At 40.2% G+C, this 14,815-nt stretch overlaps 1 protein-coding gene across 6 annotated transcripts in view; it reads left to right on the top strand.

The window, feature by feature from the left end:
• The window catches only part of cadps (calcium dependent secretion activator), a 277,179-nt gene that overhangs the window by 164,194 nt on the left and 98,170 nt on the right, over positions 1-14,815 (top strand). For all 6 annotated transcript variants that reach the window (XM_033036637.1, XM_033036638.1, XM_033036642.1 and 3 more), the window contains exons 13-14: positions 11,066-11,202; positions 13,771-13,958. In XM_033036637.1, the coding sequence (XP_032892528.1) occupies positions 11,066-11,202; positions 13,771-13,958 (325 nt within the window). The remainder of the gene's footprint in view (positions 1-11,065; positions 11,203-13,770; positions 13,959-14,815) is intronic.

Here is a 14,815-nt window from a genome sequence, read left to right as displayed (position 1 = left end):
ACTAGTCCCACCTGTCTGTGCTGGGCCCATATATATATATCCCTCTAAATCTCTCCTACCCATCTACCTGTCCAAATGTCTTTTAAATTGTGTTGCAGTTCCTGTCTCAACTACCTCCTCTGGCAGCTCGTGGCATATACCCACCACCCTCTGTGTGAAAATGTTGCCCCTTCTTTTTCTTCTTTTCGTGTCCATCTCGTTACTAATGGTGTCCTCGCTGCCATCGTCCGTCCTGAAAAGGAAGCAAGCTTCCGGCGACAATCAGTGGGAGCCATCACTTGTGGCAGTAGATGATGGTGGTGGCAGAATTAGCTCAGGATACTTCCAGTTTCTAGCCCCGTATCGTGATGTTGCCCCTCAGGTTCATAATAAATCTTCCCCTTATACAGTATATGTCATCTGGTTCTTGATTCCCCTACTCTGGGTAAAAGACTCTGCATATTCACCCTATCTATTCCCCTAATGATCTTATACACGTCCATCAGATGTTGTATGACAATAGACAATAGACAATAGGTGCAGGAGTAGGCCATTCAGCCCTTCGAGCCAGCACCGCCATTCAATGTGATCATGGCTGATCATCCCCAATCAGTACCCCATTCCTGCCTTCTCCCCATATACCCTGACTCCGCTATTTTTAAGAGCCCTATCTAGCTCTCTCTTGAAAGCATCCAGAGAACCTGAGGCAGAGAATTCCACAGACACCGTATCTTTTTGCATACTTGGCTAATAATTTAATTACAGTACAATACAATTACAATACAACTACAATACAACACAAAGATCACCCCTCAACCTCCCACTCTCCAAGGAATAAAGTCCGAGCCTTCGCAACCTCTCCCCAGACTTATTCTAATCTGGCACATTGGATGGACCTTCTCCCCACGTGCCAATTCCTCTGTGAGACGCATGTCGGTCTCTACATTGATGTCCATATGTCCAGCGCTGGCATGGGCTTAAACTGGCAGTGGCATCTTCCATGATGCCACCTGTGCTGCTGAATGTCCCTAGACATTCAGTGATGGTGGACCACCCATAGGGTGTCCCAAGGCTGGCAAACCTGCCCGCTAAACCAGCACCAGGTTCCATCTGCCACCAGTCCAACGGTCAGACTGAAATGAAGAGGAAGAAACTACTGTGGGAACAACACTTTAAATATTCTCACTGGCGTCTATGTGCGTGGAAAGCTATTCGTGTGTATTGTTTAATCTTCTTTTAATTCTTAATTTCTTTAACAGTGTTTTTAACAGTTCCTGTGTGTTTTTGAATGGTTCAAAGAGATGAACAAACCAATATAATCAAAGATGGACAAAAGTGCTGGAGAAACTCAGCGGGTGCGGCAGCATCTATGGACCGAAGGGAAAAGGCAACGTTTCAGGCCGAAACCCTTCTTCAGACGTTTTGGCCCGAAACATTGCCTATTTCCTTCGCTCCGTAGATGCTGCCACACCTGCTGAGTTTCTCCAGCACTTATGTCTACCTTCGATTTTCCAGCATCTGCAGTTCCTTCTTATATATATATTATAATCAAAGACTTGCCCCACCCCAGTCATTCCTTCTTCTCCCCGCTCCCGTCCGGCAGAAGATACAGAAGCTTGAAAGAACGCACCACCAGACTCAGGAACAACATCTTCCCCTCTGTTATCAGGCTTCTGAATGGTCCTTCCTTAAGCTAATGTACTGTCCGATTCACCTGTAAACCATTGCAAACATTGGACTTTGTCTGTGGAACTGGTGCGCAGCAGTGCTGAGAACTATATTCTGAGCTCTGTATCTTCCCCTTTGCTCTATCAATTGTACTTGAGTTTGACGATTGTATTTATATATAGTATTATCTGAACTGTTTGGGTAGCGTACAAAACAAGGCTTCTCACTGTGCACATTGGTGCAAGTGACAAAAATGAACTTAAGCCTAATCCAGTGGCAAGTTTTGGCTCCCTTTGGGCTTGTATCTACAAACATAGAAACATAGAAACATAGAAAATAGGTCACCTACTAAGCGTGCCACCGACATAGTCTTTCAAATAAAAGTACACTTGACCAAATATTAAAGGACCTAGTGTCATTAGGATCCATTAAAGGATCCCTGTCTCCAATCTGAAAATCAATTCTGTCTCCAATCTGAAAATCAATTCTCTGCTACCACTCTCTGCCTCCGTCCACCAAGATAATTTGTATCCGATTTGCTACCTTATTCTGAATCCCATATGCAAGTGCGTGGAAGACTATGTTCCCCGACCGAAAACCATGAACGGCAAGGTATATTTACAGGTTAAGGCAGGTTACTCGGAGAATGTGGCACGGTCTGAATATGACAACTGGCTGCAAAGCAAGGTCAGACAACGACATTGGTGATAGTGCCACCCCACCTGAGGAACTGAATGCTTTTCTACATTCAGCCTCGTTAGCCTCACCTCAGGGTGACTGTTGCAGAGGTTAGATCGGCCTTACTGAGGGTAAACCCACGTAACGCAACCCGCCCAGAAGGACTGAAACTGGAATTGAGGCTCAAAGACACAAAGTGCTAGAGTAACTCAGCAGGTCAGGCAACATAGAAACATAGAAAATAGGTGCAGGAGTAGGCCATTCGGCCCTTCGAGCCTGCACCGCCATTCAATATCATGGCTGATCATCCAACTCAGTATCCCACCCTGCCTTCTCTCCTTACCCCCTGATCCCTTTAGCCACAAGGGCCACATCTAACTCCCTCTTAAATATAGCCAATGAACTGGCCTCAACTACCTTCTGTGGCAGAGTTCCACAGATTCACTACTCTCTGTGTAAAAAATGATTTTCTCATCTCGGTCCTAAAAGACTTCCCCCTTATCCTTAAACTGTGACCCCTAGTTCTGGACTTCCCCAACATCGGGAATAATCTTCCTGCATCTAGCCTGTCCAACCCCTTAAGAATTTTGTAAGTTTCTATAAGATCCCCCCTCAATCTTCTAAATTCTAGCGAGTAACATCTCCGGAGAACACAAATAGAGAATCCAAAGACGGGGCAGATACTAAAGGTCACTTATGCATGTCCTCCAGAGATGTTGCCTGACCCGCTGAGTTACCCCAGCATTTTGTTTCTGTCTTTGGGTAGATGGATTGGCAACTCGCTAAAGAATGGGAATTTAAGGCACGTGCTTTACTTCAAGATCCAGTGATGTCTATTCAGTTTGTCTATGTTGTCCATCCATTTTAATCTGCTTGTATTAAAATAATGATTCCCCTCTTATTTTCCAGTTGCTAAGAAGGGTAAGCACTTGAAAGTTAAACGTAACCACCTCTCCACAGATGCCGATTGTCTTGCAATGTGTTCTCAGGTTCTGGTATAAATAATGCATGTTAGATTCAGGCATTCTTTGGCTACGAGTCTACAAGTGTGGGCCATTGATTCCGGGGGCCCTATATCCGTGCAGCAAGCATAACATGTACACATTATATCCTATCACACACAATCACGAGAGAGTAATTAGTGTTGCTGTAATTAGATATTACCAGTGGATTTTGATGAAATGTGTTTAACTGCCCTTTCAACAGAGCACTGAATATATTTATGTACATCTAACAGTAAATATCATTAAAATAATTTAAATATGACGTAAATGTAAAAATGTCACAGTCAAAGCGAATCTTCAAGGATCAACAAGCAATTTCTTTTTTTTATAAAAACATCCTCAAACCTGATCACCATGTTTTGTGTTAGACTCTGTGTGACCTTTCTTAATACATATTCAGCCAGCTGTCTACTTTTCCTGTTATTTTAATGATAATTATATTCCTGCATGTAGGCATATTTCACCTTAAAGAAATCTGTTTCAAATGACATCTGTTGTGTTACTACCGTACAGATATATAGTGCAGTCAAAGAGTTTCATGCTGTCAATTAGTCATATTTTATGAAACAAGGTAAAGTTGCCTTCCAAAAATATTTTACACTGAATTTTTTTCTTTGCCACTCTTCATAGTTTACCAGAAGTTTCTGTGTTGATTTCTGACCTCCGTTAATGACCTCCATTAATTAGTTTTTAGCCGTGTATAACTAAAAAAAAAATCCTTATTTTTGCCTCATTATTGACCAATTTTGGCCAATAACAATTCCGTGCCAGTATAAATTTGGTGGGCAGATTCGTAGTTTACAAATTGGGAACATCTTATGGTTTATGTGTTTTTAGTATGCAACGATGTTTACAATTTAATCTATTTGGTATAAAATATCTTGGTGACTTTAACCACGAGAGAAGTGTATTTGCTCGATGTTATGTTGTCTTTTTTCTTTTCTTTTTGTTCTCTTTTACTTTGCTTGAACCCGTGTACTTTGAATGATCTACCTGCTGCTGGGTTGTAGGGCTCCTATCTGCTTTCGTAAGCCTTGTTGCTAGTCTTTACGTTGTTCTGGTTTGTTCCTTCTTACCCTGCTAACTTCTAGATGGATTAAAGGGTAAGTGCTTCCCTGTAGTTGGCACAGGTCAGATAATCAGTACTGATTATCTGACAAATGCAATGTGTTTTTTTTTCTCTTCTCAAATATCTCATGTTTAGAATTCTCTAGTGTAATACTCATGTTTCCTGAATTTAGGTTGTGACATGAAAGCTTCCATACTGCAAATCCAGATGCATGTGGTATTTACATAATTGCCCCCTCTCTGGCTTTTATATTGTAGGCAAAGACTCCTCCTAGTAAGACTTGAATGATTCTTAACATTTTCTAACCTCCATGCAATGTAAATGTGAATTAGCATCACAAAAGACATCAGTAATATATTTGTTCAATTATCTCTCTAGCTAATTGACTGTGTAGTGCTTGAAAACAGATTGCCTTGCTCAATGATATCATAATGCCTGCTTCTTCACAGCAATGATTAGCACCAGGGTGGTAATTATAGTCTTCTGCCAGGATAAGCAGAACAAATAAACTCCACATTTATTTACAAGCTCTGGTTTTCTGTATTCTTTCCATACTTATTCAACAACATGTGTTGTATCACATGAGTGTTAGTATGTAAAGTGTTTAAAATGTGTGTGGAAACAAAGGTATTATGACATTGCTCCAAATTAGCCTTCGGTAATCATTCCAATGGATTGAACGCATTAAAATCTTAGCAATCCCAATTTTTCTTGAATTAGAGTAATAGAGTACAACTCTTTTTTTATATCAGACCGTCAACTTTATCAAAGAAAATATATATTTTTTTCCATTTAGAACATATTTTAAAATGGATTAGGACCTGCAAAAATATTTGGTGTTTAAAATGACATTGCATTGTTAAAATCCACTCTGTTTACTGATGTCCGTCCCAACACTTTAAGTGGTTGCCGCACGCCGTTTATTTTTGGATTTGGGAAGTTATTGCATGGAGTTTAGTAATGCGGGTTTTACTCGCAGGAGGCGGTTGCAAAGATTGTGGGAGCTGGCAAATATGTAGTTGGAGTATTCCGAGATCAATACTGAGGAGTAGATGATGCCATCCCTCCTTATCATGGAAAATACTCCGGTTTGCCCATAGACCTGACGTTGTATAACAGGCAGAAAATTCCAGAACTTAAGACAGATCTTATTTCTTTCTGTTTGATGCCTGACGAATATTCTGTTTATTCTTTTTTTTGTTTTTCTTTTGCTGTAGTTCATTTTTTGGTGGAAATACAGGCTGTTTGTAAAACTCCGAAAGGTTCCCGTGTGATGCAAAATGCAAGCCAGTATTCTCTTGTATTTGCACCAAACTCCGTTGCTATCCTATTAGATTAATTTTTGGTAGTTTTGTATGCTTTAAACGCTACATATTTTTATCATCTATACACTGCCGTGATATTTTCAGTATTTTCAATTGCTACATTTGAGGAATGCAGAACTACAGTCCAGTGAATTTAACCAATTCACTTAATGTGCATGTTTCTCTCTTTAACTGCAGTACACTATAACTGACTTTAAATGCACTGATCCTTTGCACAACTGACTAGTGTAGAATCCTGCAAATTCATACTAATTCAATTTTTATTGACATTTATTATGAAATATAAGGGAAGATTTAAAGTAAGTTTTCCACAAAAAGTAATTGAATATTAATCAATTCTCCCCCTATTTGTGACTAACTTTTGGGGGGAGGGGGGGGGGGGAGGGAAACTACTGGCTATCTGATCAGCCTCCATATTTTTTGGTTAAAAAAAATATTTTCCATCACTTACTTAAGGCAAGCTACTTGTAGTTCCTTGAAGAATCCAACTAAAACGAGCATCCCCTGGTCCACTAGGGAACGATGGTGTGCTGCAGTATATACGTCATGTTCTTGTTATGTGCCGTTATCGAATGCTGGGGCATTGTCATCCAGGCCAGCAAACATGTATTTTAATAAGACATTAGAAATATGCCATAATAGTTCTGTTTCATTTTTTTTTAAATTTGTTTGATGAATTTGTAAATCTCTTTGCTGGTGAATGCACAAAGGTATGTATCTTTGATATTTACATTTTCAAATGCTGAGAGATATCTAATGCAGATCAGTTTCTCGTAGAGCTTCCGACCCCACCGAACATTCTCGCAGCGAGCACCTACAAAAAAAAAATGGATAGCTGCCATCAATCATTGTCATTTCTTCTTTTCACTTCTCCGACTGAGATTGAATGGTGTCATTGGTGGTTATTGTCCAAAGCAGAGCTTCATCCTTTTAATGTCAAAGAGATATGACATGTGTGGATTCACTAGAGGACCCTGATGGAAAGTCACCTTTTTCATATCTGACATCTCACTGTGAACTTTCTGCAGGAAATATTGATAGATTTGCCTCGTGCTGCTAACAACTTAGAAAGAACTGCAGTCGAAAATTGGCTGCAGCTAATCACAAAGAGAATAATATTTATAAGAATGATTTATAAATTAGAGACTTCAGTTATTTTTACATTCTCTCAAACTCAGGTTATAATCTTTTTTTTAATGGATTTATGAATAAAAATTACATAAATATGTAATCTTTTAAAGCAAAGGTTATTTTTATTTTCAGGGACAGATAAGTGTCACTCGTTAAACCAGACAAACCCTCATTGGAGCAGTGCGGTTTCATGTACTGCAGATTAAAAGGTTTTAATTCATTTAAACAAATCTCTTGCATTGCACTAATTGCCATTTGACAACCGACATGCCATGGATGCGAGGGGAATTCGCAATAGCATTAACTGATAATTGCTGTATCTTATAAACATCCCTTGCACAACTCACTTCAGAGATAATTGTAAAAACATAAAAATATTTAAGATAGCAACAATTTCCATTCTCCTACAACATAAATAGTTCAGCATCCCAGCACAGTCACTAAGCTCATTTCCAGTGTTATTATATAAATGAAGAATTGCAGTGAATATTGTAATTGCAGTTCGTCACGTTCTACGTTGCCTCTTGAGTCAACCTTTTTTTAACTGTAAAATGCATCAACTGGAATAATGCTTTGTATAAAACATTAAGTACAGAAATTCTATACATTTCCTGAAAAGTCAGTATGAGATAAAAGTTTTTGTCTTTTTTTAATTATCGACCATCTGGAATCTTGCTCACTTCTTGAGATTGTGTTGATATTTCTGCATCCAATTGAAGTATAATCAATTTGTACAGAGACCTCGACAACTCAACAAATGATTTGCTGATTCATTTATTTTCTAACTTTACTTATTATAATGGTAGCAGCAGAATGACAATAAATTGAATTGAATTGAATTGTAATTACATTGTAAATTTAATATAACCATATAACCATATAACAATTACAGCACGGAAACAGGCCATCTCGGCCATTCTAGTCCATGCCGAACACATACTCTCACCTAGTCCCATCTGCCTGCACTCAGACCATAACCCTCCATTCCTTTCCCGTCCATACACCTATCCAATTTATTTTTAAATGTTAAAATCGAACCTGCCTTCACCCCTTCCACTGGAAGCTCATTCCACACAGCTACCAGTCTATGAGTAAAGAAATTCCCCCTCATGTTGCCCCTAAAGTTTTGTCCTTAATCTCAAATCCTATAAATATTCAGTTTTGAAATCTGTAAAAGAAGGCCTTGCCTCAAAAGGATTACTCATTTCTGAATATATAAATAGAATCTGTAATTCAGAGCTGCCATTTCTGTACTTGTAACCCAAAGTAACCAAATGAAGAAGTTTTTCTGCTGTATCATGAAATTAAAATATCAACGAGCTTGCCCCAGATTTCCATTTAAATTCACTGCACAATAAACCACACTTCAGTGATCCAGATTCTGATTCTGTATCGCACAATGAAATTGTACAATCTTTGCTTCTACTTTGACTGGTGCTGGAAGAATACACTTAGTTTACTTGGAAATCCAGCACTCAAAGAATGGAAGATATCTTCCTTTGAGATAATCTTCTTTCGGAAGATTCCGAAGAATATCTTCCGTCTGAAGATATCTTTCTTGAATCCCCCCACACCAATTTTGTAACTGAGGCTGTGGACTTTAGTGGACTGACTTCTCCGAGTTTTTAAACACAAGTTTATAGCATAAGCCTGCATCATTTCTAACCTCATTGAATTGTAAAACTGTACTTTGAATTGTCAAACTTCCATGTTTTGAGCTCACTCAACACTTAGACTACAAGCTGTGAGATTGCCTGACGTCTTGTAGTCTTGGTCTCCAAAATACTCTTCACCGAATTTCAATGTTCCATTAAAGTTTGACCTTATCGCTCAGTGTTGGATTAAGAATGCCTGCATCAGTTCAAATCATCGAACATCGGCAGCCATTAACGTCGATAGTGTTAGTGTAAATATCTGTCAAATTCACCAACAGTTGATTAGGAAAGATTTTAACTCTTAAATACAGCACTCCAGAACACTGAAAAGTAATTTCATTTTTAACATGTGAATAAATCTTTTCTTGTTGCAATGTTAAACTTTTTAACGTGTAAAAACTCCTTTTTATTATTGCTTTAATATTTACTAAATAGAATGAAAAAAAACAAAATGAAAAGAACAACATTTCATTGTCAGTAGTTATACTTCTTTCACTTTTATATTGAAAGTTTTGCCTCATTTCAAACCATTATCATATTGCTTCTATTTTACCAAAGTACCGAACCATTGCCTCATTCTAAATTGACCTGTCAATGTACAGAATTATAACCTTAAACATTCATAACACTTGACAAAACTCACTTAACTTGTGTAATACTGAAGCACTCCTATTTTGGGAAATACAAATGGATAATGGTAAAGGTCATAAATGATAGGAGCAGAATTAGGCCATTCGGCTCATCAAGTTTACTCCGCCATTCAATCATGGCTGATCTATCTCTCCCCCTAACCCCATTCTCCTGCCTTCTCCCCATAACCCCTGACACCCGCACTAATCAAGAATCTATCCATCTCTGCTTTAAAAATATCCATTGACTTGGACTCCACAGCCTTCTGTGGCAAAGAATTCCACAGATTCACCACCAAAGCACAAAACAATGGAAAGGAGGAGACTGATGTTAAAAAAATAAGCATTCCTATCTGATAGCATTTGAAAAACAGTTCCTGTAACAGGAAACTGACTGTATGCAGCCATAAACTGCTAAACCTCTCCTTAATTCAATTGATGCTCCTAGGACATGACCAGCATCTAGGGTGTATCTGACCACACTAATTTTAGTTTCTTTTGCATAGCTGAAGTATTATAATATTTCAGTTATGTATGTTGAGATTTATTAATTACACCCTAGGTGTTTGTGCCTAGAGTTTGAATAGAAAGCATGAATGCTCCTACTTCATTAATTCATAGCAAATAGCAGATTGTAACCTTGCCGTGCCAGTACTTTCTGTCTTTTTGTTTAGTAGGCACAGCTATAGTGTCAGACTGCTTTCCATTTTGAATCCATTTTAATTCACAAAGAAGAATTTCTGAATAACTTCAATACATTTAATAGCCATCCATAATTTTTCAACCACAGTCTTGCTTCTATCTCTTGCCGAGGTTAGAATAATCGTGTTATATCGATGCCCATCTACTCGACATAGGAAAAAGCCTGAATAAATCAAAAATGTATTAAAAGTATTTAAATGATTCCAATTCATGCCACCTTCTGCTGATTATATTGTTAACTCTTGGCTGCTTTCCTACCCCCCTGCACAATGTCCTGTCAGAAACCTTACTCACAAATATGATTGGGATGTCGAATGGACCAGCTAAGATGTTGCCAGTGCAATATCTCAGCCATTCCACCAGGAGGCAGACTTGGTCAAAAAGGACAGACATTCAAAACTCTCACTGGGATCAGAAAAATGTCTCCACTTCATCTCCTCATTGGCCTTATCCTCTCCCTCACAACTTTCACCCTCCTGGCTATTCAGTATCAAAGTTATGGATGGCCACGGTTTGCCATTTTGTTTGGGTTTTTAAATATATTTCTACATAATTCATCTTGGGAAGTGCAAATAAGCAACCATAATCTTAAGTATTCACTAACGATATTTAACATTTGGTTTCAGTACAGTTTCACAGACTGGTCCATGCCTGAGGATGGTTCGAATTCTTGCTTTTACACCAACATATCACCTCTAAGACTATGATTGTGTTTGTTCAGCAATTGTGATCCCATTTTTGTGATATGCAGTATGAACTCTTTCAATGAAAATAATTTTGTTTAGTTTATCAGAATTTAAATTTTATGTAAAAAGTGGGGTGGAAAAATGGACCGACAATGAAAATAATTTCAGAGTTATGGTTTCAAGACAATTAAAATCTGAACTAGAAATGCATTCTGTGGAATGGCAGAATCTATTGTTAAAAATATTGTTCAGGATCAATATGAATTAACTAGATTGATTTTTAGTTCAGATAGAAAGGAATATGCAGCGTTCCTTATATGTTGACTCTACGCTGGAGATGAATACACTAGACCAGAGGGGAAAATCTATTGCGTGAAGAATTTTTTTTAAATAACTAAATTAAAAATAGCAATTTGGGTGAGAAGAGTTAGTGGGTGGGTGGGATGATAGGGCGGTGATTTTGTGCTTGTGTGTCTGATGGAGGTTTTCATAGTCTTTCTCTAAGAATGGCCTTTTCTGTGTATGTGCCTGGCAAACAGATGCAGACAGAGCTCAAAAACATGGGATGGATGAATTTATCTCTGCCAATCCTTGCATGTTTGATCATGCAACGCTCTTTGAAACGCTACAAAGGTTAACGTTGGACCACAGGCTTAATGATTCCTACTCTTGTTTGGTAAGCATATTGTTGATTTACAGAATTAAAAATGATCGCCCAACAGGCTTGTATTTTCTAGTCTGAGTTGCACAGCTGCAACATGCAAAAGTCAAATGGAAAGTTACTGGCAAATGTCAACGATCCTGCTTGTGGAGACCGAAGCAAAACACAAAGTGCTGGAGTAACTCAATGGGTCAGGCAGGAGGGAAATGGAGAAACAACATCTCAGGTTGGGACCCTTACTTCAGACTCAGACTTGGATACTTAAGCTTGGGCTGATGGCAATTTTTAGTTGACGGTTTCCACGTAAGGATTGGGTTTTCTTTCTTTGCTCCTTGCCACGTTAGAAAGGAAATTGAGAAGATGTGCAGCTACTTTAGCCTGGAACTTAAATTGTCATACACATGCCGCTGTTCCTTGCATGCAAAACGTTGGAGGTACCATGTTATGTTATTTACTAACTGCCACTGTTCATGGAGTCATATAGCTCGGAGACCATCCCTTCGAACCAATTCATATCAAATTCATGAGGGATTGGACAGGTTAGATGTAGGAAAAGTGTTCCCGATGTTGGGGGAGTCCAGAACCAGGGGTCACGGTTTAAGAATAAGGGGTAGGCCATTAAAGACTGAGATGAGGAAAACCTTTTTCACCCAGTGAGTTGTGAATCTGTGGAATTCTCTGCCACAGAAGGCAGTGGAGGCCAATTCACTGGATGTTTTCAAGAGAGAGTTAGATTTAGCTCTTAGGGCTAACGGAATCAAGGGATATGGGGAAAAAAACAGGAATGGGGTACTGATTTTGGATGATCAGCCATGATCATATTGAATGCCGGTGCTGGCTAGAAGGGCCGAATGGCCTGCTCCTGCACCCATTTTCCAATTCATCCATGCCGACCAAGATGTTCCATCTAAGCCAGTCCCATTTGCTTGCATTTGGCCCACATCCCTTTAAAACCTTTTCTATCCATGCACCTGGTTCCTTGGAACCACCAGGTAAAGGCTGGCAGGAAACTCCCAGCTCCATGGGCAATCGCTGGATCTCCTGGTAAATGTTGATGCCTTCAATGGCCCCATTGTTCTTCCTTTCTGCACCTTCACTGCTGGGAAATTGCTAAAGTCTTACCTGATTTGGGTTGCGAGTAGTTCTGTCTTTTTGAGCAATCCTCCCACCTCCCAGTTGCTATTGAAACAGACTGCCATGAACGTGTAGGAGCTGGATCTGGGAAACTGCTAGGTTCTCAGCTGGTTTGGGGCACTAAATGGACATCCGAGTTTGACTCTGTTGGGGGTGGTTGATGTAATTTTCCAAGCATCCCACCAACTCTTGAACATTACAGACCCCAACTAAACTTTGGGCTGCAGAGGGGCGCAGCTGGTCGAGCCGTTGGCTCACAGCACCAGACGCTCAAGTTCGATTCTGACCTTGGGTGCTGTCTGTGCGGAGTTTGCACGTTCTCCCTATGACCATACCAGTTTCCTCCGGGTGCTCCGGTTTCCTCCCACATCCCAAAGACGTGCAGGTTTGTAGGTTAATTGGCCGCGGTAAAATTGCTCCTCGTAAGTAGGGAGTGGATGAGAGAAGATGAGATGACACAGAAGCAGTGTAAACTAGTGATCGATGATCAGTGTGGACTCAGTGTGGCCTGTGTCTGTGCTGTATCTCTAAACTAAACTAAACTGAACTAATTCATGCCCAAAAAACATTATTTCACAAAAAAACATGTTATTGCTTTACTTCCAGCTCATTTATGAAGCATGTAGAACACAGAATTGTACAGTACAGGCACAGGCCCTTCAGCCCACGATGTCCTTGCCAAACAAGATGCCAAGTGAATGTAATCTCCTCTGCATGCATGCGACCCACATCCCCCCATTCCCTGCATATCCATGTGCCTATCTAAAAGCCTCTTAAATGACACTATTGTATCTGTCTCCACCACCCCTGCCAGCGTCATCCTGGCACCCACCACTCTATGTCCCGCACACCCGCGTTAAACATCTTACCTTAAAGCCAAGCCCTCTAGTCAATGGACAATAGACAATAGACCATATGTGCAGAAGTAGGCCATTTGGCCCTTCGAGCCAGCACTGTCATTCAATGTGATCATGGCTGATCATCCCCAATCAGTACCCCGTTCCTGCCTTCTCCCCATATCCCCTGACTCCGCTGTTTTTAAGAGCCCTATCTAGCTCTCTCTTGAAAGCATCCAGAGAACCGGCCTCCACCGCCCTCTGAGGCAGGTCGTTGACATTTCCACCCTGCGAGAAAAGGTTCTGACTGTCTACCCGATCTATGCCTCTCATCATTTTATATACGGCTATCAGATCTTCCCTCAAACTCCAATGTTCCAGAGAAAACAATCCAAGTTGATCCAATTGCTATTATACCTCTAATGCAAGCCAGGCAGCATTCTGGTAACATATTATTCACAAGTACTCCAGCACTTTGTGTCTTTTTTTGTAAAGCAGCATGTGCAGTTCCTTGTGTCTCTGTCTTAATTATTGATTCACCCCTTTATTCCATTGTGTTCTGTGGAGTTGGCTCACGTCGTTGCCTGGGTTATTTTTGCCTTTCTGTTCACAGGGTTGGTTCAGTCCCGGGCAGGTGTTCGTGCTGGATGAATATTGCGCCCGTTACGGAACCAGAGGCTGTCACCGGCACCTCTGCTACCTCAACAACTTGCTGGAACGGGCTGAGAACGGAGCGATGATTGACCCCACTCTGCTGCACTACAGCTTTGCCTTCTGTGCTTCACATGTCCATGGCAACAGGTAGTGTTCACAAGCGATGTACCACATGAGATCGTGGTCGCAACCGTGCCTAAGCCAAGTAGGCTTCTCGCTTGAGTTACGTGAGAGAGAGATAAGCATTTACAGCTCAATATTGCCAGCATTACACAAGGAGAACGCAAGGACATCTATTCCATGCAATGGTTGTAACCGTATTTTATATTCCATGCTGGTGCAGTATTAATCCTGCAATGTTCAATAGCACAGTGGGCATAGCTGGTACAGTGAGCATAGCTGGCACAGTGGGCACAGCTGGTAGAGCTGCTGCCTCACACAGCTAGTGTTCAGCTTAGGCCAGTTCAGTTTAGTCTAATGTCACATGTACTGAGGTTCAGTGAAAAGGTTTTGTTGCCTGCTATCCAGACAGCATAAAGACAATACATGATTACAATCGAGCCATTTACAGTGTATTGATACATGATAAGGAAATAACATTCAGTGCAAGGTAAAGCCAGTAAAGTCCGATCAATGAGGTAGATAGTAGTTCAGGACCGCTCTCTGGTTGTGGTAGGATGATTCAGTTGCCTGATAACAGCTGGGAAGTGTTCAAGTGAGTTTATTGTCATGTGTCCCTGTATAGGACAATGAAATTCTTGCATTGCTTCAGCACACAGAACATAGTAGGCATTTACTACAAAACAGATCAGTGTGTCCATATACTATAATATAAATATATACACACATGAATAAATAAAATGATAAAGTGCAAATAACAGATAATTGGCAAATAACAGATAACTGGGTTCAATCCTGACCTTGGGTGCTGTCTGTGTGTGGAGTTTGCACGATCTTTTTTGTGATGGCCTGTGTTCCTTCTGGGTGTTCCATTTCCTCCCACA

The sequence above is a fragment of the Amblyraja radiata genome, chromosome 18 (genome assembly GCF_010909765.2).
Source record: "Amblyraja radiata isolate CabotCenter1 chromosome 18, sAmbRad1.1.pri, whole genome shotgun sequence".
NCBI classification, from domain to species: Eukaryota; Metazoa; Chordata; class Chondrichthyes; order Rajiformes; family Rajidae; genus Amblyraja; species Amblyraja radiata.
The sequence above is the reverse complement of the archived record's forward strand: the minus strand, read 5'-3'. Positions and strand labels throughout refer to the sequence as shown.